The sequence below is a fragment of the Prionailurus bengalensis genome, chromosome C1 (genome assembly GCF_016509475.1).
Source record: "Prionailurus bengalensis isolate Pbe53 chromosome C1, Fcat_Pben_1.1_paternal_pri, whole genome shotgun sequence".
Classification (NCBI taxonomy): domain Eukaryota; kingdom Metazoa; phylum Chordata; class Mammalia; order Carnivora; family Felidae; genus Prionailurus; species Prionailurus bengalensis.
Window position 1 is genome coordinate 6973274 of NC_057345.1, and position 25889 is coordinate 6999162.

At 53.8% G+C, this 25889-nt stretch overlaps 1 protein-coding gene across 2 annotated transcripts in view; it reads right to left on the reverse strand.

Annotated features, from left to right (window-relative positions):
- CTNNBIP1 (catenin beta interacting protein 1) overlaps positions 1 to 25889 on the reverse strand; it is a 53417-nt gene that overhangs the window by 22271 nt on the left and 5257 nt on the right. The window contains exons 1-4 of one of the 2 annotated variants that reach the window (XM_043578489.1): positions 6921 to 9971; positions 6703 to 6787; positions 1194 to 1312; positions 517 to 607 (exon numbers count right to left, since the gene is read on the reverse strand). In XM_043578489.1, the coding sequence (XP_043434424.1) occupies positions 517 to 607; positions 1194 to 1289 (187 nt within the window). In that variant the 5' untranslated portion in view covers positions 1290 to 1312; positions 6703 to 6787; positions 6921 to 9971. Of the gene's footprint in view, positions 1 to 516; positions 608 to 1193; positions 1313 to 6702; positions 6788 to 6920; positions 9972 to 25889 lie in introns of those variants that run through there. The other variant, XM_043578490.1, reaches the window with a different exon arrangement.

Here is a 25889-nt window from a genome sequence, read left to right on the forward strand (position 1 = left end):
ATGTGCCTGCTGGACAATAAATACTTAAATGTTTCCCACTCCCATTATTACGATCGGGTGAGGGCACCCAGAAAAGAAAGAGCTCCCTCAGGCAGATGGACACCTCGCGCACTCAGAGCCATCGGGGCCTCCCGCCTGGGTGCAGCCAGGAACACACCAGCTCCCCGCATAACCGGTGCCTAGGGCGGGTCCTAGCAGGTGAGGCTGGTTTCACGCTCTCCCTGGACAGGGTGCTGGGTGGGCAGGGGTCAAGCCAAAGGCTGAGGAAATGCAAAAACCAGAGGCCCCGGACATCTCCATTTCTTGCCTCCCCCGGGCCTAGAAAGGGCTCCCACCATTACCTGATTGGGTCCTCGGCTCCCACCCCGGGAAAGAGATGGGCCCGGGCCTGGGCCTCAGCTCTGGGGACGGGAGGCAGCCGCCCTCCCTTGTCTGCCCCAGGAGCTAAGTTTTCTCCAGAAAACCCAACTAGGCGCCTCTGGGAAGGGCATGCGGGGCGCCCTGGCCGGGACTCACCCTGGTCGATGGAGTGCTGGGGCAGCTGGCTGAGCTGGCTGTTGACCACCCCCGCGTAGGTGCGCAGAAACTCCTCCTCGCTGGCCGTCAGCTGCAAGGGTGAGACAGCCACTGTGAGGGGCAGTGCACACCGGCTCCCAGAAGGTACCTGCTCCTGTAATCCCTGGGCCCCTGTTCTTGACCCTTGACCCTTCAGTTCCAGAGCGAGCACCCTCTGACCCCACCCCAAACTTGGTCCATGGGCCCACAGGCCTTGCCACTCGGATCAGATCTGAGACTGGGTTCCAGTGCAGCACGGGGCCAGGAGGAAGCCCAGGCCCTGCCCGGGGAGCCCATCCCTTTCTTTCTGAACAGTGCTGCCCTCTCAGTGCCCGTCCTGCCCAGCGCCCCTTGGACACCTCCCAGGGAGACGGGAGGGTGGGAAGGTCAGGGCCTTTAGGGCTCACACCCACCTGGCCCAGGCTCAGCACGGGGATGGGAAGACTGTCCCAGCGGTACCCCTGGAGCTGGACAGGAAGGGCTCTCAGTGGCATGAATCAGCCACAGAGCCAAACCACAGCCCAGCATCCCCCTCCGCAGACCACAGCTGCCACAGGACATGGCTATAGGCCCTCTGCTCTGCCCACAGCAGCACCCTCCCTGCAGGACCCGTTGCTTGGCACCCCAAAGGCACTCACATTTGATCCCATCTTCCTCAGCATGAGCAGCACTCGGACCTTCTGCTGAATGTACATGTCCTCCGGACTCTTCCCGGGAGCCCCCTCGCGGTTCATTCCCTGGCCAGCCCTGGGGACTCCTGCGGAGCGAGGAGAGGCACTGAAGCGGGCTTCGGGACGAGACCCACCAGACACAGACTGGGTGCTGGGCAGGAGTGGTCAGGCAGCCCACAGTGCTGCAGGGTCTCGCTTCTTTTTTTTTTTTTTTAATTTTTTTTTCAACGTTTTTTTATTTATTTTTTGGGACAGAGAGAGACAGAGCATGAATGGGGGAGGGGCAGAGAGAGGGAGACACAGGATCGGAAACAGGCTCCAGGCTCTGAGCCATCAGCCCAGAGCCCGACGCGGGGCTCGAACTCAGACCGCGAGATCGTGACCTGGCTAAAGTCGGACGCTTAACCGACTGCGCCACCCAGGCGCCCCCAGGGTCTCGCTTCTGAGAGCCCAGAGCAGGTGGTGAGTTGCCTGTTCCTCCCTCACCCCCACCGGCCCCAGGCAGCCAGACTGAGCAGCTAGATCCCGGAGTAGGCGCTGGCGGCCAGCACCCTCTGCGAGGAGCTGTCAGGCCCAGGGAGTCTAAGCTGACCCAGACTTCTGGCCAGCTCGACCTTCTAGCCCCCCCCCCCCCCCCAGCAAGAGCCCTGCTATCAGCCACAGGGGATGTGCTGAATGAAGCCCTAAGTGTCCCAGGTTTTCCAAGCATGCAACTTCCAGAAGGAGCAAAAGTGACACGACCAGAAGCAGCCAGCTGGCGCCTCTGGCTGGAGAAACCATGAGATCAGTACTGAGCCCCAAGGCCTGGGCAGCCCCCTCAGCAGAAGCCCCTGACGAATTCAAGAGGCCAGCTCCTGGGCCGGGCTCCAAGGAGTCCCTCGATGGGGACAGGCAGGCCCGGGCTGTGGGGCACAGACGCCCACCTGAGCTCACTGCCGTCACGCGCGCACGCCCACCCCACCTGTCAGAGGGCAGCTCCTGAGGGCAGCAGCTGTGTCTGGGTACAGCAGGGACCCAACCTGCAGAGAGGTCCCAGGAGAGCCGTCCCAGGGTCTCCTCACTCTAGGAGGAGCCGGCAGAGAGGAAGCCGGGCGTGGAGGGGTTTGGGTTACAGGCTTGTAACTCCTGGATGAGTCAGAAATAACGCAGCAGCTGGTGGGGGTGGAGCCTCAGCAGCCCCGCTGCCAAGGAGCTGCTCTCGGGGGACCCAGGGAGCCTGGCTCGCGAGCCAAGGACACTCCTCACGCTGCCCATCCTCGGGGGCCAGCAAGCGCTGGACCAGCAGGCTCTCCCAGGCAGCCCTGCTCTCCGGGCAAAGGGCAGACTCAGAAATGTGCCACAGTCCTGGGCAGCAGCCTCCCTGGAGGTCCCTGTCAAGTGTCCAGTCCCCATAAGCTACCAGGGGCTCTGGTCCTAAAAGTCCACACAACAGGCTCAAAAGCTGGCAGGCTGGGGCCAAAGGAGTGGCTGTATACTTGAGGTAGCAGGTCTCCTTCTGGGGCCTTCCTCTCCCCACTGAAGCCCCAGACAACCCATTGTACTGTCTACCCACCTGCCGCCCCCTCTGGGCTCAGAAAAGAGCCCAGTGAGCGCTGGTAACCAGGAAAGAGGGGTAAGGCATGTCAAGTGGGTCTCTGTTGGGAGCCCGGGTCTGGGACATCTTCTCACACTGACCCCTTTTCACTTCCTCCCACTGCACTACCCCAGAGTGCTCATGAGGCCTGCTTCTCCTCATGCCTCCCCTCACGCTCTGCCTTCCTGACCCCAGGCTATTTCTAGAACATGCCAAGAAGCTCTTTCCCCCAGCAGGCTTTGCACTGGGTGTCCCCTGAGCCTGGACTGGCTTATTTTCACCCTTCAACTTGCTTAAGGACGCCTTCCCCGGGAACCTTCCCTGACAGCATAGCCGAAGCAGGTTCTGTGTCCCACACCCCCTACACCCACTCGGTCACATAGCCCGGGCTCGTTCCCATTTTCTGGAAGTGCCCTGCTGGAGTACTTGCTTATTGTCTCTCCCCTGCCAGACTTGAAGGCCAGGGCCCGCCTAGCTCACCCCGTCCTCCACAGCTCAGCACCGTGCCTAGCATGCACTTAATAGACACCACCCAGTTGGCTGAATGGAAAAATCGAGACAGCCCGTGGTGTGCAAGTTTCCCTCTCTCTCTAATACCCACGCTGAGTTAGGGCCAAATGTCACCGTGTTGAAACAGACCAAAGTACCCAATCCAGTCTGCACAACCAAACTGAGCCTTGACAAAGGACTTCCATTCGAGCAAGTGGAGTGCCTTGGGCCACGGTGCTCCCCAGAGGACTTCTGAAACACTCCACAGAGCTTTCAAACGGGGAGTCAGGGCTTCGGGGAGTGAAAGTCTCCCACCTCCGTCCTGTGTCCAAGGACTAGTGGTCAGTTTGCTCTCTCCTTGTGAAAAGACAGCATTGAAGTACAGGGACCAGCCACTAGGTGTCACCGTGTACAAAAGAACCAGAATTCCAGTGAGTTTCCGCGCCTACCCCCTCCCCGACTCCCCAACAGGCCCATTTGGTTCCAGCTCTTACTGCGATCCTAGGTCACAAACCACACCCCAGTCCCGGGTCCCAGAGCAAGATCTATCCATCACTCCGGGGCCCGCTCTGCCGAGGCAAGGATATGTATCTGGTTTTGCTGAGCATCCCAGGACGTAGGGGTCCTGGCTGCCCAGTGACTGGGAACCCCTTCCTCACCGTCCTTTCCTGACGGGCCAAGCTTCCACCAACAGAGATGCAGCCTCAGAACCCACAGGAGTGGATCAGTGTGAGCGTGACCATGAGCTTGAGTGAATCAATTTACAGCGTCTGCTTTTACAGAATTTTGCTCTGTCCAACAACCCTACCCCTTGCATCTTGTACAGATCAATCCCATTCCGCGGTCTTCTGCCATGGTAGCCCCGCTGTCTGGGGGACCTCCCACATTCATATTATGATTACTGGCGGGGGGGGGGGGGGGGGGGGGAGGTTACACCACCCAGTCGTGGGCCCGGGGGTGTCGGTGGGGCCTGAATGGGTCTCTGGGGCCAGGTGACTCCCAATTCAGCACGCTTCCCTGGCAAAGCCTCTTCTTGCTTTGGGGAAGACCATTGTCGTTTCCCCAAATTCTGGTTTTCTGGTATTCTTTGAGCTCTACTATTGAGCTGATTCTGCCGGGCCGCTGCACAAGCGGAATGCGCCCAGGGCTGGATTAGGGCGGAATGTCACCACGAGCACCCTGCAATCCTAACAGACTAGAACATCACGACTGGTTTACGTGGTTCCGTCCCAAACAGAAACCTGCATCAGAGGTGGCAATGTGAAGAAAATTGATAATTGAAGAGAGAAAATCAGGGGCGCCTGGGGGGCTCAGTCAGTTAAGCGTCCGGCTTCGGCTCAGGTCGTGATCTCGCAGTTTGTGAGTTTGAGCCCCGCGTCAGGCTCTGTGCTGGCGGCTCGGAGCCTGGAGCCTGCTTCGGATTCTGTGTCTCCTTCTCACTCTGCCCCTCCCCCACTCATGCTCTGTCTCTCTCTCTCTCTCTCTCTCTCTCTCTCTCTCTCAAAAATAAATAAACATTTTTTAAAAATCAAAAAAAAAAAAAAAAAAAAAGAAGAGAGTAAATCATAATCAGTCCCAAAACACATCCATTTCAGTCACTGATATGCTACAAGTATATTAAAGCATGTTTGGGTCTGGTGCCTATCCAAGCAAACACGCTCTTAAATTTTCATCACAAATCTGACAAGTATCAGATTAATTTCATTTGAAAATTCTTATGCTCCCCTGTAGGGATGAAGAACTGGTCTCCATTAAAATGTGTTTGAATCACGTGAGTCTAAACCGCAACTAATTTAGACACAGTAGTTATTCAGTCCTCAGCGGTGAGAGGCAAAAGTAATGATGCTTCTCACTAATGGCCTCCCAGCTAGCTCTGTAGGCGTCCCATCGTCTACAGTGCCGATACTTCCATTCTAAATCCTCAGAAAATGTCAGTGTCAACCGCCCAAGTCAGAGACAGACCTGCTCCCTCCCCTAAGACACTCCCATTATGGAAGCTGACTAGGGAGAAGCATAGAGGGGCCAGAAAATGGAAAATGGAAAGACACAGGAAACCATCAACTCCCCAAATGAATGGTGAGGGTGCAGGCCTGTGGCCATAGATCATGCTGCAGGTATCCACGGTTATGTAAAAAGTGGGTACGATTCCAGAAAATCACAGCTGATGGGCACAAATGCAGTTCAGACACCAAGGTAAGTACATTCAGTGCAGACGCACAGACACATTCCCCACCACACCCTGCACGTTCCTGTTGGTGCGGAGCCCGCATCTCTGTTGAAAGGAGTCTGACAGGGAGAGGACAGTGGGGCAGGGGCTCCCAGCCACTGGGAGGGATCCGCACGAAGTGACAAATGTGGCCCGTGGCTTAGGCAACACCGCATTCCGTGGGAGACGTGGAGGTCACACGTAAGACAGCACGCTCCTGCCCTGCTCTGCAAGGACCTGACCTCTGGCTGCACACGGCCTCCAGCTGTGAAGCGGCTGCCGGCACTTGAGATGGGTCGTGGTGCAGGAGGAGTCCCAGAGCAGGAGGGCTGAGGGTTCTGTGCAGCAGTCAGACCCGTTCTGATAAACAGCTTTGAGAGCGGGCCTCCCTTTGACAGGCATGTGTGGCCCTCGATACAAACACAGCCACCCGCACTCACTTTTATTTATAAACTTGCAGCTCGTGCTGTTTGAACACCCACATTTATAAAACTGGAATATACATTTATACCCGGGGTGGTCTTACACCTGCCTGGAGAACAGTGGGTAACCTCAGGCTGGGCCAGCCAGCAAGAGCGTCCCTGACCCACACAAGCCACCTCTGCTCCATGGGTTCCAGCACTTGCCTTTCGTTCAACCCTTTTTTTTTTTTTTTAGGTTGTGGTACATTTTGGGGCGCCTGGGTGGCTCAGTCGGTTAAGCACCCGACTCTTGGTTTCAGCTCAGGTCACGATCTCACCATATCGTGAGTTCGAGCCCCGCATCGGCTCTGCGCTGACAGGGCGGAACCTGCTTGAGAGTCTCTGTCTCCCTCTCTCCGCCCCTCCCCGACTCGTGCTCCCTCTGTCTCTCTCAAAATAAATAAACTTTAAAAAAAAGTTGCGATATATTTTAAGTGCTTGCATTTAAAAAATGTACATTTACATTTATACAATGTTCACGTTGCATAAAATTACAATGTATCATTGCGTGATTCCCAGAACTTAACACACGATATTCATTCAGAGACTGTACACATCTTAGCCTAAGCGACAGAGTGGTAGCACAGCCCTGACGGGAAGAACCCACACGGGCTGCAGAAATGAGCCAGGACCAGGCACTGCGGGGAAGGAAGCGAGATGAGCTCCCAAGCCCGGCCCCGAGACCTGCTCCCCAGCCAGCACTGCTCTAGGGCCCTTTACCAGAAGCCCCTCCCCTGGGGTCCTTACCTGCCTCTGGAAATTAACTTCAGGCAAACAGCTGCTCAACTGCGCAGGGCGGGCTGTGGCCGGGGAGAAATAGGCAGGTGCGGCCCTGTGGAAACACAGAACACGGGTCACGGGAGGAGCCGGGAGGGCCCGAAGCGGGCGCCCACGCCCCACGCTGATGGGGACCCGGCACTGGCAGGAAGCGCATGGCAACGGGTTCTGTCGCAGTCCAGAAATACCTGTGTGTCTGGCCGGCCCAGGGAACCCGCACCAACGGCTCTGGGATAAGGTGCTGAGCGCAGCTAATGCCCGCCTGTCATTTCCGGCTGAAGCAGGTCACCACGCACCCTCCTTCCTTGGGTTAGTCACCAAGTCCAACTGAGAGCTGTGCTCAGAGACGTTGTCACCGGGGTGAGTCACTCCAGGGCAGCTGATGGGCAAGTCCTGAACCTGCACGAGAAGGCGTCCCACCCACCAAACAGCCCGGGCTCCACCTGCTCTGTGCTCGGACACGCATTTACGTCTGTCCTGTGCTCGGCGAGCACCTGTAGCTGCATGTGTGAACATAAACTCACCCCCCACACAACATAAAACACAGTTGCGGGTCATTTACAACCTAGCGCCTGGCCACAGGTCTACTGGCCCCAAACACACCTCTTGCAGGAATCAAAGAACGCTGCCTTCTCCTTCTCCTCTTTTGCCCCCTGACACACAACCTCACCGTTCGGGCCCTTTGCAGGTTCCCCCGGCAGGAGCACGGCCAGAGGCAGGCGGGGGCACTGGGGAGTGGTGCCCGGCCGCTCCGGCCCGGTCACCTCCTGTGCTGTGCGCACTGACCTCGGAGTCCCCGGTTACAGGCGGACCCCCAGCTTTCAGCCCCGCTGTGAGGACAGAGATCTGAGGCCAACACTTGGAGCAACCTGTTGTAAGGGAGGTGCAGGACCTCGGGGAGCAGCGAGACCCCTCTTCCACTGTCTTTTTCAGCAAAGAGAGATGCTCACTAGCCCAAGGGGCTGAGGAAAACGTGTTTTTCCAGAGAAAGTGAGATTTCCAAAGCCTCCCCTACAGGTAGATGCTGCTCAAACCTCTGGCCTCTAGTCTGGGTCTCTCTTCAACCAGCAATGGCCCTCGGATGGAGGACCCGTCACCCACTCCTGCCACTCCCTCCACCCTCAGACTACCCCTGCGGGAACGGGCATCTATAGCGATTAATTCTCTTTCGTTCCTCTAGATATCAAAGCATCGAAATACCAAGGCTCCCTGGGGAAACTTCCACCCAAGTGCCCACATTCCTTCAAAGAGAGATGAGAAGCCAGCCTTCTTCCACTCCTGAGGGCTTTAATTTCTTCAACTACCACAAAAGCCAATTAGCCTCCTACTGTCTGTAGGACTCGGGCCCTTCCCAGAAGCAGAGAAGAGCTTTGTATCTGTGACTTTAGGGGGAAGGCATCCACAAGCTGAGGTGATGTTCCCGATGGGACCGTCCAGGGATTCACCTGCAGCTGTTCTAGCTGCCATTTTAGGATCAGGTCGATGCTCCCATTTTACAGAGGAGGAAACTGAGGCTCAAAGCTGTGGGGGCCCCTGAGCCAGGATAAGACAGTCAGCGTGCTCCAGGAGCAGAACTGTTTTCCGATCAGCTGCACAGCTGAGGTTGGTCACTGCCCTTTGGGCCCTTCATTTTGCCATCTGTAAAAAGGAAATCATGAGCTCTATCTACCGTATCTTCCCTCGTTGGGTAGATCAGGGCCGGCTTCATGAGCTGAGGCCTAGAAGCCCCACCCTTGGTCTAAACCTCTGCTATCACAGTCTTGAAATGCTCACTACTTTTTGAACAAGGGGCCCTGCACTGGGTCCCACAAATTATAAAGATGTTCCAGAATGAGAAAAAAGATGTCAAGGTGGCTCCCAAAACTGCCAAGGCCCCTACAAACTTAAGTAGACACGGCATTTAAAAATAATAGTAAATAAATAAACGTAGATATGACATTGACTCAAGAAGGATTCACTGGGGTGCCTGGGTAGCTCAGTCTGTCGAGAGTCCAACTCTTGATTTTGGTTCAGGTCGCAATCCCAGGGTCGTGGATTGAGCCCCGTGTCGGGTGGGCTCCATGCTCTGCCTAAGATTCTCTCTCCCTCTCCCTCTGCCCCCTCCCCTGCTTTCTCTCTCTAAAATAAAAAATAAGGGGCACCTGGGTGGCTCAGGCGGTTAAGCTTCCGACTTCGGCTCAGGTCATGATCTCGCGGTTCGTGGGTTCGAGCCCCACGTCAGGGTCTGTGCTGACAGCTCAGAGCCTGGAGCCTGCTTCGGATTCTGTGTCTCCCTCCCTCTCTCCCCAGCTTGCACTCTGTCTCTCTCTCTCTTTCTCAAAAATAAATATTAAAAAAATTTTTCAATAAATAAGATAATTAAATTAAATAAAAAGGAGGGTTTACTAAAACCCTTCTAGGTGTGCACAGCCCCGTGTCAGGCTCCTGGAATAGGAGACGCAAAAAGTGGGGCCGTGACACTGAGCCTGCCTTCCAGGAAGTGACTGAGTGGCCGAGGAACTCACACTACACAAAGCAGACGGAAAACGACACAAACAGTAAGCAACAACGAGCCAAAGAGGTGCGTCAGGCCAAGACCCAAACACGTCCAGACTGCCAACTGCCGGTGATATACCGTGCCCAGCACTGCCCCCCGCGCAGCTCAGGAGCGCCAGGAAAAGACCCGGGGCTCTGACCCGGGGTAGTAAGTGCAGAGTCAGGGAGGTGCAAAGCTCCGTGACAACACACAGGAGCGGGGACCGGCTGCCAAGAGCACCAGGGGGAGGAAACTGGAGCTGGGTCTCGAAGAATGAACAGGAGTTTGCTGGTGGAGAGGAAGGAGAAGGGCACTGAAGGCACCGGGATGGTCTCTGAGCAATTATTGAGCATCTACTATATGCCAGGCCCTGTGCTAGGTGCTGAAGACACACAGGTGAGCACAAGAGCTGTGATCTGCTTGTGGCAAGTGAGTGAGGAGGAGGCGGGTCTTAAGCCATACCCAGGTAAACGGCAAGGTGCCTCGAGGATGTGCATCTAGGGGCCTGACCTAGGCGGGAGGGGAGGCAGCCGAGGAAGTGACCCCTGAGCTGGCACCTGAACGGCGAGGAGGTGGGTGGGGGGCCACGCACACGTAAAGGTCCCGAAGCAGGAAAAGATTTGGTCTTTAAAAAACCCAGAGAGAGAAGGTGTCGGGTGAGAGGTGTCAAGGTGGGCTGGGACTGGACCACGTGGGTGGGTCCCGCGAGGGGTGAGGAGAGGCGGTCAAGCAGGGGGGGCTCAGGTAAGAGTCTGAGCTTCATGAGACAGTGCGGCTGCCGCGGGAAGAGAGGCTGGGGCCGAGCTGGACCAGGAGAGAGCAGGGGCTTGGGCCGGGGGGTGACAGAAGGGACAGCGAGGATGGGCGGCGTGGGCACAGGCGGAACTGCAGGATGGGAGCCGTGCGAGAGCGCGGACGCCCCTGTGGCTGCAGGAAGGGGCGTGGGAGGCGAGCCGGCCAAGGCCCGAGGCCTGGCCTCCAGGGGCCGGGTCGCAGAGAAGCCCCCGGGTGCTGCGGAGTAGAGCAGGCCATCCTGTAGATAAAGCTGCTACCAAAGTGACCATCTGCAGTATTCTGGAGAAACGGCCACAATGTGGTGACCGACTGCTCTGGGAGACACTGTGCCCTGGACGGAGGGGCATCGTGCCCGAAGGTGAAGAATTAGCATCCTGCCGACTGAGCTTCCTGCCGAGTGGCCGGGGGGGGGGGGGGGGGGGGGGGGGGGTGTCATTCAATCAACAAGTGTATGGAGCACCTTGTATGCATTGGGATAGATCAGTGAAAATACAGTCAAAAAATCCCTACGTAGTCTGGTGAGAGAGGAGAGCAGGCAAAACAAAATAAAAATCAAATCAATGGGAAATAATACAGTGCGAACAGAGGAAGGTGACCGACAGGTGCTAAAATAGATTAAAAAAAAAAAAAAAAAACGGAGCTGGGGGGAGGGGACCAGGCGCGTGGGGTGGCCAGGTGGGCCTTCCTGAGCAGAGCCTGGACAAGGTGACCGAGTGGGCCGTGGGAGCCCAGAGCAGAGCTGGACGGAGGCCCCGGGGGTAGGGTGTGCTGCAGGAACAGCAAGGAGGGCCACGGGAAAGGAACGCACGCAAGGGGCGCAGCGCGGCGCATGAGTAGGACAGAGGAGGCCTCTGGAAAACCTGCCCTTGACCTGTAAGTAAAGGCAGCGGGTTAGAGGCATGGCCCCATCTGACTTGGGTCCGACTCAGACACGCAGAAGAGGCTGTGAGGGTGGAAGCAGGGCGAGGCCGTGGCGGGGGTCCAGGCAACAGGAGTGGGCAGGACATCAGGAGGGCCGGCGGGTGAGGCACGCAGTGGGGCAGGCACCGGGTGGGGACTCCCAGGCCTGGGGGCCCCTGTCCAGTAAGATGGGGAGACACAGGTGGAGGAGTTTTGGGAAAGGACCAGGGGCTGAATTTCAGACAGTTTAGAGCCTTCCCATCAATAAGCCTCAGTTTCTTTATCTGTAGAATGGGGCTGATAATGGTACCTGCCTCACAGGCTGGCTGTGAAAATGAGAGGACACACAGAGCGCAAGGCACCATACCCGGTGCACGGCAGATACTCAATAAACACGTAAGGTGATATACACGACGTAAGTGATTTTTGTCAAGCTTATTTATTTATTTTGAGAGACAGAGAAAAAGAGAGCGAGCGAGGGAGCGGCGGAGAGGGGGAGAGAGAGCAGGGGCTCGATCCCCTGACCCGTGAGATCATGACCTGAGCCAAAATCCAGAGTCACACCCTCAACCAACTGAGCCACCGGGTATCCTAGTGAGTGATATCTTTGTTAGAGAACGGGGGGTGGGGAAGAAGACTAAACAGCAAGAATTCAAAAGTTTAAAATACCCGGCTTCCTTTGCTCCCCCTTCCCTCCCGGTTCACCCATCGGCCTCCAGCGGGCTCAAAGGAATGACGGTGCAAAGAGCTACGGGGTGGGGGTGGGGGGGTGCAAGACCCCACCTCCATGTCCCACATGCTGCCCTGAACCACCAGGGATGCTTTAGAGCAGAGCCTCCCAACCGTGGTGTATCGAGATTCTGGAATTCTTGGTTGTGAGGGCTGTCCGGTACATCGTGGGATACCTAGCAGCATCCCTGGGCCCTATCCACCAGATGCCGGCCGCACCTCCCCCTTGGCTGTGACAACCAAAAATGTGTCCAGACACTGCCATGTGTTCCTTGGGAGGCAAAACACACCCCTGGTTGAGAGTTCCTTTAAAGAAATAGTTGACGCACATTTCAACTATGGGCCAAGTGCTGTGTTCACCCCATCCTGTACACGAGACCTTCAGTCTTCACAACAGACATCCCTATGAGGTTTCACAAATGAGGACACGGGGCTGCAGGAATCACCCAGTGATCACTCAGCCAGTCCTACTCGGTACTGGGACAGGATTCGAACCCAGATCGCCCGAGCTCTGAACCACTATGCTCCGTTGCTATGCAGGATACAAGTGAGTGGGTAAAAAGCACTCAGGGCCAAGGAGAGGGAGGGAGCACTGAGCCTGGTCTCCACACCGGGCGGCAGCTCAGACCCTCAGCGACATCAAAACTGGGGCACCAGAGAGGATTTCCACAAGCTCTGCTCTCAGTAATTAAACTGCAACCTCCCGGACTCTGGGGCCTCATTAGCAACTGCCTTAATTAATAAATCCCACATTTCAGCTTCCTCCATTCAGAGCCAGCCTCGGCGTTCTTGAACCCTGTTCCACCAGCCTGAGCAAAACAGGTCTAATGGCAGCTCTGGCGAGTCAGGGAGTTTGTGGGACGCGGCATCCTTCTTAGGGGATGATCTTGGGATGAGGAATTTGTCCTGAGGTCGCCAACCCAAGTTCAAACCTGACCCAAAGCTCCTTCCTGCTCTGTGAAGCCGGGCTATGTGGCAGAACAAAAATGGTACCTATTGCTGTTGCTGGAACATTCTCTAAGGGCCAGGCACAATGTCAGTCACATCCATCACATTGTCTTGTTCAATTTTAGTCCTTGCAACAAGCCTGTGAGGTAAGAATCATTCCCATTTCATAGATAAGACAACTGTGACTCGGGGATGTTAAGTACCCTGCTCAAGGCCACCAAGCTAGTAAGTGACAGGGCCTGGATTTGAATGCATGAGTTCCTGCCACCCTATCAGCCCCTTCGGGCTCAGGAGTGGGGAGAAGCATCAGCCATTGTAACTGAAATGAAAATGAAAATCCACTTTGCAGAGAAGAAGAAAGGCAGCCACCACCCCTCCCCCAACTCCTGCTGATCGGAAAATAAGACAATGCAGCATAACAACTAAACACGGTGAATAGTCCTCGATGGGATCCTGGAGAGAGGGGGGGGGAATGGATTCATCAAGGTCATTATTGAGCAATTAGGGAAAATTTACTAGGGGCTATTGATTAGATAATGGTATTGCATCAACGGTGTGTGTGTTGAACGTGATTTTATCTCGGTTACGCTGGAAAATATCCTGGTCCTTAAGCGATACAGGCTGAGGTGTTTAAGGATGAGATGTCTCAATGCTTACCGCTTACTCCGAAATGGTTCAGGAGAAAGATGTGTGTGTGTGCGTGTGAGTGAGTGTGCACAGAGACAGTGGCGTGAGCAAATATGGCAAAAAGTTAACACTGGTGAAACTAGGTAAAGGGCATAGTTCACTACTATTTCAACTTCTCTGCAGATTGGAAATCAAGATTACAAGATTGGGAAAACGCTGGAAAGCCACGAGGAAACGGTTTTAATTTATAAGTATACGGTAATAATAAGGGCACAAGGCAGAAGAAGAAGGTCATTTAGGAGGCGAGGCCCCCCCCCCCCCCCACCCCCCCCCCCCCCCCCCCCCCCCCCCCCCACCCCCACCCCCCCCCCCCCCCCCCCCCCCCACCCCCCCCCCCCCCCCCCCCCCCCCCCCCCCCCGCCAGTGCCCAGGGAAGGCCCCCTGATGTGCCGAGAGCTGCGTGTGGCCCCACCCGCTGCTGTGGGGAACGGCTCTGAGGCCCCAGTACAGATGAGCCTGCTCCTATCTGGCCGCAGGCCCATGGGAGCAGGAGTGATTCTGAATTCTTGAAGTTCACCCTCCAAACACCTCCAAACACCCGCCCTTCAGCCAACGCGGCTGCCGCATCCTGTTCCAGATGCAGACCGCTCTGATGAAGGCCCTTCGGTGAAGGTTCCTGCGGCATTAAAATCGAATCCACGTAACTCGATTCAAAACAACCCAACAACAAACAGAGCGCAGACACCCCGCCCAGCTGTCCTGAGGACCATGGTGAAGGCATCAAACTGCATCAAAGCACAGTTAGGCTGGGAAGGCAGCCCAGGAGGGCCTCGGAAGCACCTGGAGGGCCTTGGGGGTATGGGGGTGCTTCCTCCCTCTGTGATGACTCCCCCTCAGAGCTCGGCCTGCGGGCCACTCACACGTGGCACCTGCGGGCATGTCGTATAAACCCAAAGGACTTTGGGACAGGCCCAGACCTGTCCCAAGAGAGCTCCCCGGAGACCTGCATGCTGGACAGGAGGTGAGAAGCAAGGGCCCCCTCCACTCCGCCCTTGGGCCGCGGCAGGTGGTTGACGGCGGGGGGGGGGGGGGGGGGGGGGGGGGCAGCGGGGGTCCTCGGTCGGGGGCATCTGGCCATGTCTGGAGATGGTTCTGATCGTCATGTCATAACTGGGAGGATCCTGGTGGGTAGGGGCCAGGGATGATGCCGAACACCCTAGGATGCCCGTGGCAGCCCCTCACAAGGCACTCTGGAGCCCCCACGTCCACTCAGGGCCACCCAGGAGTTATCAGCCTCACCGGGCCCCTTCGACACCTCTGGGCCTCAGCAGCCGCCGGTCCCTTGGCCCGGAATGCCCTTTCCGGAAGAGTGCTGTTCTCTGCTCTGGGCTGCCCTGAGGCCTGTGTTTGCACACCTGCCCAGGTTTCTCAGCTCACAGCGCCGCCTGTCGCCGCCCCCAGCACAGCCCCCCGCTGTCCCCACCTCCAGACTGGAAGCGGCCTTCTACAGAGACATTAAAATGAACCCACACGTCTCACCACACATAATTCTTCTGCAACTCACAGAAGGGGCTGATGCTTTTTCTTCAGTCTCCAGTATTTCCGTGGACCCTCGAAGAGCCTGCAGGCTGAGGGCTGTGTGCTGAAGAGTCTGGACAGATTCAATGGTGCCGCCCGGGATTCACTTGGGAACAGCAAAGGAGGCCCCAGCCTCAAGGCCCTCACCTCGGGGAATCTGAGACATGGAGGGATGGAAGGGGCCTGTGTGTATATGCCATAGAATGTTGGTGTGACTGCACTGATATAAGGCATCTGTTTAGAAATTCTGGCTTAAAAATGTCTCCTATATTTCGGCCTGACTGATTAAAAAAAAAAAAAAGTTACTCAGAGACTGTGGTCTCTTCAAGTCCTGCGCCGAGTGAAACCCCCCTTTTTATGGCTAAGAAAGAGTACCTGGCAGGCCTGCTCTGACAGCCTCTCGAGGTTCAGCTGAGAACAATGCAAACAGGAAGGGAATGCGGGGCCACAACCCCAGGAAGTTTCTGCAGCTGCAGGGGGCACACTCCTCAGTCACTAGGCTGTGGTTCTGACCCAGGGATATGCAGGTGGTGGTGGTGGTTTTCTCTTCGCACAATAGGGGAATGAGGACAGAAGGGAAAAGGCATCTTTTGACCTAATTTTAAAAGATTCTTTTTTCTTCCCAGAGAACAGCTGGAGCCCTGAAACCTGGCCAAGCCGGAGCCGGAGACCTGAAGTCAGGAACCAGAGCGCCTACAAAACCTCGCTCCGGATCTTCCTCTGATTCAGTCAGATTCGTGACCCTCGGCCTCCGGCAGGTTCCAGGGGGTGGGTAATGTCTATTTATAAGTGAACGTAGGAGCTGGAAGCTTCAGTTCTCACACGGGTGCGGGCACACTCGCCCCGCTCCTGGGCACCAGGTCTCCCAGGCCGGATGACCCTCGCTGCGGGCCGAGCACCTGGCAGTGTTGGAAGCCGCCCCCTGCAAGCTGCCGACGGAAGGCAGGACCCTTCTTCTCTCCTGTGACCTTGATCAACATCTCAGGTGCCCCCCGCCCCCGCTTGCTGACCACGCTGCCCCCCCTTCACCGGGGAAAGCTCACTTTGATGGCCGGTCAGTCTTCTGAGGGACAGAGCTGGGGCCTGGCAGGGAGGCTTCACGGCCCTCGTGTCAACCGCCAGAGAAGGAGGCCAGGATTTCAACCCATGGAAGCCCCGTCAACCTCACGGCCCACAGCTATGTCGACTTTTGCAGAGTCACCATTTTAGATATTTAATTAAGTTGGGAAATTTTCAACTTTAAAATTTAAAAAAAAAATTTTTTTTTAAGTTTATTTTTGACACAGAGAGAGAGAGAGAGAGAGAGAGAGAGAGAGAGAGAGACAGAGCATGAGCGGGAGAGGGGCAGAGAGAGAGAGGGAGACACAGAATCCAAAGCAGGCTCCAGGCTCCGAGCTGCCAGCACAGAGCCCGGCGCGGGGCTCGAACTCACGGACCGTGAGATCATGACCTGAGCGGAAGTCAGACACTCAACCGACTGAGCCACCCAGGCGCCCCCCCCCCAAATTTTTTAAATAGAAAGGGAAAAACTGACAGTGCTGTTTATTTATCAAGAGCTGCACGGGGTCCCCTCGCGCAGAAATATATGGACACGTTTATGCCCCCCTCGTTAGGGTAGGGACAAGCCTTGTTGTAAGAGGCAGGCCCGAGCATGGCCCCGGCTGCCCTCTCCCTCCCCGGGGCGCCACCCTCTCCCACTCTGCTCCCTTTGCCTCCGCTCTCCATCTCTTCCCTCCATTAAAGTCTCTTATAATTGGTTCAAATAAATCAGCTTCCTGAATGAGTTCACTGCATCCCCTCAGAATCCCAGGGCCAGGAAGGCCTCCAACTTCCTGTTGGGAGAATTAGGTCATTAAATCAATGGGGTGGCCTGCAGGGCGGGGGCTCAGTCCCCCTAGTTGTGCCCCCAGAGGCGGCAGGCTGGCAGCCTCCTGGCTTCCAGAGCCGGCCCCCTCCTCACCAGCCAGCTCTGGAGACGACTATCCTCGGGATCTAGCTGGCAGGCTCCGGGCATGGCCTCCTGGGTGGAAATTCTTCCTATAAACTCTCCAGAAAATAAGGTTGAGGATCACTGCCTCCTCTTTCCTGTAGGTTTTCCACATAGGTGTGTGCTCATTTGCATAAAGTATAGGTATGTTTGTTTGCCTCAAAACCATGCACATACCATTGCTACAAATTGCAAGGGTTCATGATACCCACACATCCCGGGAGCCACTCTGTTTGTTTGGGTAACTGCTGCTCTATTCCGCAGGCGGTGACCTTCCCTCTCCTTTCCCCCCCGGCTACCTCTGAACAATAAAATAATCCAAGGAAGGAGGAAGCCTCCCCACAAGAGGCTGCTGAGACTCAGTTTCCTCCCTCTCTAATTGTTGGACAAGCTGATACTCAAAAAAACAAAAATATTTTAAACAAAGACAACTCCAGAACCCACATGCGTTTATTCCATCAACTCGCCGGGGAGTGTGTGTGGGGGGGGTGCAATATGAAGATAAGGACTTCAAGTGGGCCACAAAACTCCAGCCTGAGGGCAACCACGGAGAGGCAAGGCATTTCCAGGGAAAATACACGCGCTCCCAGGAGGTGGGAAGACAAACCACCTGACGCAACAGGAGTCCACCCACAGTCACCTAGAGGGTTTGCTCAGGGCCAAGGCCACCATGCAGAAGCTCAGAAGAGTGGACCGAAATGGATCGGAGGCTGCTGGGGTCCATGTTTCTGAAAAAGAAACTGTCCCCATTCCCAACGGGTGTAGGCATCAACGCCCAGACCAGGCACACCCGGATAATCCGGTTTAGCAGCCAAATCCCCATCATCCGTTTGTAATGACACCCTTCGTTCCCAAAGCCACAAAACCATTAGTCACCAAGCCACGGACGAGGAGCAGAAGCTCCCAGCAAAACTGGCTCGTTACCACTCCCCTGGCAAAAAGGCTCCTGGTTTTACAGGCCAGCTCACTCACCTAAGACCGTCACGTTTCGTAAAATGAAACACAAGACTCTTTTACAAGCCCACAGCCACATAACGCAAGCAGAAGCTGACCTCTTGAAAAACTCTCGGCTGAGAAGAAAAAGCTTCTCTCAAGTTTCGCTGAGAGAAAGGTTAATGATGCTACGTACTCATTTGATGGTATCCCCGAGGATTAAGGCTTTCAGTCTCAGAGAACTAAACTTCCTTGCAAATTTACTTGGAGCAATGTAGAAACGAAACAAGAATACAGGCACCCGTGCACGCTGCTGCCCACCTGCTTCTAGAATCACGTAAGCCTGCCAGAAAGATCCTAGGTCATAAAAATTTCCAAGTCCAGAAAAGAATAACTCACCTAAAAGGGAGGATCCTAAGAGAAAGAGAAACAGACAACTGTGCATCCTGGAAAAGAAGGGCAAAGAAGCCAGAAATCCAGGACGATAACCCAGGAGAGCCAGGCAAAGCCAAGGGAACCGAACCAAAATAGATTCCAGATGGAACAAAGTTGGGGGTTTTTTCTCCTCACCTTTTTCTGGTGAAAAGTTTCAAAAAAGCTGAAAGAAATAGCACAGGGAACATCCCAAAACCTGCCCCGAGAGACACCACTCGTTACCATTCGCCACGTTTGTTTCACGCTTCTCCGTGTTGTGGGTGTACAGGGATGGTCTTCTTCCTGAGCCATTTGAAAGTAAGTTGCAGATATCACGACACTTGGCTAAATGTCTCATGGCTGTCTCCTAAGGCCATCCTCCTCCATATAACCAGGACCCAGGAACCCCCAAGGAACATAATATCGACCCAGTAGTATTCTCTCATGTACACCCATGTTCCAGTTTCCTCGGCTCCCCTGACCCTCACTTTGGCCATCACTGTTTTTCTTCCTTCCTTCCGCTTTCTTTCCTCCCTCTTCTGCCAAGATTTTATTATTTATTTATTTTAAATACATTTCTTTATTTTGAGAAAGAGAGAGAGAGAGAGAGAACATGAGCAAGGGAGGGGCAGAGAGAGAAAGAGAGAGAGACAGGGAGGGAGAGAGCGAATCCCAAGCAGGCTCCTCGCTGCCAGTGCAGAGCCCAATGAGGGGCTCGAACTCACGAACCGCAAGATCATGACCCGAGCTGAAATCAAGAATCGGACGCTCAACCGACTGAGCCACCCAGCTACGCCCTCAAGATTTTATTTTTAAGTCATCTCTACACCCAGTGTGGGGATCAAACTCACAACTTCAAGATCAAGAGCTGTGCGCTCCACCAACTGAGCCGGCCAGGTGCCCTGGCTGGCACTGGTTTTCCATCCAGGATCCAATGGAGGAATCACAGGTGCATCTGATGCCCTGCTCTTTCAACTCCCTTCGCCTGGAATGGTTCACCAGCTTCTCCTTGTCTGTCATGCCATGAACATTGTTTAGAGTCCAGGAAATGTTGTCTTTAGGGCATCCCACAATCTGGATTTGCCCAACTGTTCCCTAGAATTAGAATAAGGCTAACCGTTTGGCAAGAAGCTATCAGAGCCGATGTTGCCAGTGCTCTACGGAGGCACACAATGCCGGCTTACCCCGTTTCTGGTGCCTCTGGGTTTGATCCACTGGTCATGGAGCAAAGCTTTAAATATCTAAAATAGAGAGTAGGCATATTGTGTGAAAACACGGGAAAAGAAAACGGTGAGAGAAGAAAATAATATTAAATGAAACCTAAACATTATGAAAGATTTGAGGGGCCCCTGGGTGGCGCAGTCGGTTAAGCGTCTGACTTCAGCCAGGTCACGATCTCGCGGTCCGTGAGTTCGAGCCCCGCGTCAGGCTCTGGGCTGACGGCTCAGAGCCTGGAGCCTGTTTCCGATTCTGTGTCTCCCTCTCTCTCTGCCCTTCCCCCGTTTATGCTCTGTCTCTCTCTGTCCCAAAAATAAATAAAAAAACGTTGAAAAAAAAAATTAAAGATTTGAAAATTCGATCATACAAAAATCAAAACTCTGCATAGAAAGATATAATCAAGAGAATAATGACAAATTGTTGAAATATGTGTAATTATTCTTTTGATTATTTAGTCCAGCCATAGGACAAACTTTTTAATATATAAAGAACACCTGTAGATCAATAATAAAAGACTGCCAACTCAAGAAAGAAATGGGCAAACAATATAACACGTTATTCATAAATGGCTCTTAAAGCTATGAAATGAAAAAGTCCCTTCTTTCCTCATAAGGAAAACGCAAATTAAAATTATAATGATATACCACCTCTTGGGGCGCCTGGGTGGCTCAGTTGGTTAAGCATCCGACTTCGGCTCAGGTCATGATCTCACGGTTCGTGAGTTCGAGCCCCGCGTTGGGCTCTGTGCTGACAGCTCAGAGCCTGGAGCCTGCTTCGGATTCTGTGTCTCCTCTCTCTCTGCCCCTCCCCTGCTCATGCTCTGTCTTTCTCTGTCTCTCAATAATAAATAAATGTTAAAAAAAAAAAATTTTTTTAATGATATACCACCTCTAACTTATCAGGTTAGGAACAATCAAAAAAGTTTGACAACTTCTGCCACGGGATGGGGGAAATAGGTATTCTTGTACAATTTTAATGGGCATATAAAATGTTACCGTCTCCATGGAGGGCATCTGTCAATACTGAAAATCTGATCAGATGCACCCTTTGCTCTAGCAACTCAGCTAGAACTTGTCCTCTGGACACCCTTAGACAAACCCATAAAAATATGTGTATAAGAATATTCCCTGGGGCGCCTGGGGGCTCAGTCAGTTAAGCATTGACTTCAGCTTAGGTCATGAACTTGTGGTTCATGGGTTCGAGCCCCGCAACAGGCTCTGTGCTGATAGGTCAGAGCCTGGAGCCTGCTTCAGATTCTGTGTCTCCCTCTCTCTCTGCCCCTCCGCTGCTAGTGCGCTCTCTCTCTCTCAAAAATAAACAAAGATTAAAAACAACTTAAAAAAAAAAAAGAATATTCCTTGTTGGGGCACCTGGGTGGCTCAGTCGGTTGAACATGACTTTGGCTCAGGTCATGATCTCGCAGTTCGTGAGTTTGAGCCCCACATTGGGCTCTCTGCTGTCCGTCTGTCAATGCAGAGCCCGCTTTGGATCCTCTGTCCTCCTCTCTTCGCCCCTTCCCCCACTTGCACTCTCCCAGAAATAAGTAAATATTAAAAAAAAAAAAAAAAGATATTCCTTGTTAATAGTAACAAAAGACAGAAAATGTAAATGCTCACCAATAGGAGACTGGTTTTAAGAAATTAAAATACGACCAATCAGAAGAATGCCACGGAACCATTAAAATGGGTGATAGTTCTCCATGACCTTAGACAAGTAATTTAACTTCTCTGTGCCTCAGTTTACTCGTCTGCAAAACTGTGGACAATAACAGTACTTAGTTCACAGGATTTCTGTGAGGAGTGAGTGAGTAATATAAGTAAAGCCCTTTTAACAATATGTAGCACACATGGGGCGCCTGGCTGGCTCAGCTGGTAGAGCATGAGACTCTTGATCTTAGGGTTGGGCAGATAGAGCAATATTCAGCACACAGGTAGTGCTTGAGAGGTAGTAGCTTGATGTAACGATGATGGTGTTGGTATAGAATGAGCTCCAGTATTTTTTTTTTTTGAAGTTTTTATTTATTTATTCCTTTAAGTAATCTCTACACGCAGTGCGGGGCTCGAACTCACGACCGAGAGATCAAGACTTGCACGCTCTTCCGACTGAGCCGGCCAGGTGCCCCAGTTGCAGGATTTAGTGTGGAGTAAGGTGCAGAATGCTGTGTATCTCAGTGGGAAAAACCAGGGCCTGTCAGGCATGTGTGTGATCACACGTGTGCATGGTACATTTGTACACGTGTAGAGTGTCTCTGGTTAAGATGCACAGGACACTGGCTGACACTGGTCTCTTCTGGGGCTGGGACTCCAGGCGGGAAGGCAGACTAGGCTTTCACCACAGAGGCTTCTGAATTCTGTACTCTGTCTAGATTACCCAGTCCAAAAGAAGTGAGTGATATTCTGTTAAAGGAGGTGAAATGGGGTCGAAAGAGGACAAGAAAAGACAGCTCTTCCTCTGGGTGGTCCGGCTGGCCCGGGAAGTACCTGGTGTTGAGCATCCGAGCTCCCCTGTCCCAGCTGTCAGGCCTCACAAACCTCTTCTCTCCCTCGGAGACCGAAGGCGGGGGCCACCACCTCCACGAACGTGAGGCGAGGGGCACGAGGGATAAAGGACTTCGGCCAGACTCTGCTCTACCATAAGCTCCAGAAGGCTGCTCCGTGCAGGAGAGCAGAGCCAGGCCCCCGGAGAGACACCCCACAGCCGGCCTCCGGGCTTAGAGGCCCCACCGTGTCCTCCTAAAAACCACTGCTCCCCATCTTCCTGCAACTCCAGTGGTCGGCCAGAGGAATGCCACGTGCCTGAAGAGGCCACCGGGCAGTGCCCACAGCGGGGACCGACCGGGGGGGGGGGGGGGTGACACACCCTCTGCCTCAGTCAGGAAGCTGAACGCACGCTCAGCGATGGCACTCACATGGGTCTGAGACCACTGCCTCCCCGAGCTGACCTTGGCAGTTTCCCTTCCACCTTTTGCTCCGACCTTTGTAAATAAGATTGTAGGGGCGCCTGGGGCGGGGGGGGGGGGGGGGGGCTCAGTCGATTAAGCGTCCAACTTGGGCTCAGGTCATGATCTCACGATGTGTGAGTTCAAGCCTCACATCGGGCTCTCTGCGGTCGGTGCAGAGCCTGCTTTGGATCCTCTGTCCCCCCTCTCTCTGCCCCTCCCCTGCTCTCTCTCTCTCTCTCTCTCTCTCTCTCTCAAAATAAATAAATAAACTAAAAAAAACAAAACAAAAAACATTGGATCATTCAGGGGCTCGGAACTACCACTTTACCGACTTAAAATCCCCAGTCATCTTGGTAGTATTCACATCTTCATGGCTACAAATCAGCCTTCTTCCACTCCCCATCCCTACCCCCACCTGAGAAACAAAATTACAAAGTGAAAATCATTCAAATGTTTTCTACCTGAAGAAAAGAGAAGAAACCTAGAAGGTCCAAAACGTGTTTCAGTTCGTATTCCGCAGCAGAAGAACATTCTGTGAGGGATGATGGTGGGGAGGAGTCTGTGGGAAGCCGGGCAGCCCGGGGCAGGGGGCCGTGGGGCCCTGGTCTGGGCAGGGGCTAGGGGTGGGGGGTGTCAGGGCTAACCCATGTCCTCGGAAATGGGGTCTCTGGTTTGCCTGATGATTTAGCAGAAAGAACCCCATCACGAAAGGTGTCTGAACCCACGGGGATCCTGATCCCCACAGGAAGCCCTGCCTGCAGAATCCAGGACTGCGGGATGACGAGGCGGTGACTTCATCTGTCTTGGAGCTGTTATTCAGCTCAGGGGCATGGACCACAGGGTTCCAGCAGCAGGAAACATGTGGGTGGGACACTCAGGAGATACTCAGGCCTGAAAAAACCTTAATTGGAGCTGGTCTCCAAAAGCCTCCCACCCAGCTCTCCACGTGGGAGGGGACATGGAAGTGGGTCACATTCCCCAGCTGAACCAGTGTCACTGTGGGCTCCAAGCACACTTAAAGAGGTCGGGGCGGGGAGGGGGGCGGGGGGTGGTTTGAGCGACCAGGCCTCCTCGCCAGCCATTTCCTCCTGATCCGACAGCAAGTGATTAGGAGCCCCAGACTGAACGGGCAGCTGATTAGCTCCAGGAAGGCAGGGACAGGTCAGGGTCTGGGTGAAAGTAACATCACCCGGGAGTATGCTGTCCTGGGTCCTTCTCCCACTCTGGATATGGGCAGATGCCTCTGTCAGCCCTTTGCCCTCTCCACCCCAGCCCTGCCGGAGGGACAGAGGAAGAACACTGTGTGCTTTCCCATGACCTGCGGGGCCTCCCTGACCTCGTTCTTTGAAGGGATCCTGAGGCCTGAAGCTGGCAAGACTTAGGGAAGAAATAAGCCTCCGGCCCCACTCTGCATATACTGACCCCACACAGGTGACCGCAGGTATCAGTTCCCTCAGGAGCCCTGCGGGCCTGCTGGAGAGCTCCAAACCCCTGGCCCCGTAGCCCACCGGCCGTCAGAAGCCTGCTTTCCAAAGTTGACAGAAGGACACCTACAGGCAGGGAGAGAATTCTGGAGAGACAAGGTCTGGTGGTCTTTCTTAAGAAACGCACCAGATTGGTGGCATAAATTCAAAACCTTTGGGAGGAACCTACGATCCTTCCTCCCTGACTTGAACTCAAGTAACAAAGGGTTATGGCTTTAAGTGGAAATGAGTTCATACTGCCACATCAAGTGCAGCTTTTGGGAAGTATGACACAGAAGGGCTCTATTCTATTAACTCTTTTTTTTTTTCCTATTAATTCTTCTCTTGCTCTTCTGGGAAGACAAACACAGTCCTCTGTCTTAATGCCCACTAGGGCAGGTGTCTATGGGAGCTAACACGTACACCTGGAAATTATATCCTGACTCTTCCCCCGAGCGTTCAAAACACTTACCAACACCTTCTTCTTCTTCCTCTTTTTAAGTGTTTATTTATATTTGAAAAAGAGAGAGACAGAGCATGAGCAGGGTAGGGGAAGAGAGAGAGGGAGACACAGAATCCGAAGCAGGCTCCAGGCTCTGAGCTGTCAGCACAGAGCCCGACGCGAGGCTCAAACCCATGAGCTGTGGGATCATGACCTAAGCTGAAGTCAGACGCTCAACCGACTGAGCTACCCAGGCGCCCCCAACACGTTCTTTCTTGATTCACAGGACTCCAACTAGATAATAAGCCTCTTGGCCTTACACTATAAGCTTGATGAGGAAGAACTATTTTTACCCTGCCCACCACAGTATTCCCAGTGCCTACCATGGGACCCAGATCATAATAAAAGCTCAATAAATATTTATTAATTGAATCAGTGAATCATCAGAAGGAAAGAGGGTAGGAAGGAAAGACGAATGGAAGACAGCCATCACTTCTTGGTATCTCTGTGTTCTTGGCTCATCTCATAAAGACATCATAGCCAGGATTAGAAACCAAGCCCTTTAACCCCCTTCTCTGCCTTGCCATCAGCAGCCCTCGATTGTGCCGCGATGCACCGTGTACAGATCTGCTTACAGAAGCTTATACGATACAACACAACCAGGAAAAACGGAGAAACATTCATGATCCTCAGTCCCTAAGAAACCAGGACTGATGCTTTGGTCCGGCCGTGCCCACCATTGGAAGGACACCTCTCCCTCTGTGGACTGTTGTCTTCCCCTTTTAACGAGGCTTCCTGGAGGATCAGGAACTAATAGGTCTTTAATAACCAAGTGTAACAGCAATTGGTGCTCGGTGCCCTTTCATAAAAGAAGTTCAAAAGCACTTTGGCTCAAACATCACAATGCCCCTGGGAGCTATGAAGGTGTAAGTATCATTATCCCCATTTACAGTTGGGGAAAGTAAGGCAAAGGGAGGTTAATTAGCTTGCCCAAGGTCAGATGAGACAGGGAAAGGGTGTAGGATTCAAAATCTTTGCAGCAGCCAGTGAGCTAACTCTGGCCACCCTAACAGTCACCCACGCTGGGCTGAAGAGATTTTTTTTTTTTTTCCTTCTCTGTTGTTTCTGCTGAGAAACAGTATCTCACATGGGGCTCTGAGCTTGTGCTCAGAAGACACACTGCCTGGGTTTGAATCCCGACTCTGTTCCCGATTAGCTGGATCTCCAGCAAGTTACTTAACCCTTCCGGGCCTCAGCTCCTGAGTATGTCAAATGGTACTAAGTGCGTTATCTCAGAAAGTAGGCCGAGGGTTAAGTGAGACAGTGGACGTAGGACGGCACTTCCATCCATTTCCTAAATGAGCACGTGTCACTCTCGTTGAAAAAAAAAAAAAGTGACTTGGGAAAAGGGTTGTACCCACTCTGGGTTTAGTTTTTCCAAGGCTACAGATGACGTATGACTAACAGGCATTTTGGATTCCGCCAATAAAATGTCCCAGGAGCCTGAAAGTGACTTGCAACACCAAGTTTGGATTCCCCCTACTAACTCGTGTTGACCTCTCAAGGTCAGCGGAGCAAGTGGCACTGTGAACACCACCTGACAAGGGGGGATGCCCGAGTGAGGGTCTGAGAAGCTGCCACAGCACCCAGGCTAAAGAGGCCAGCTC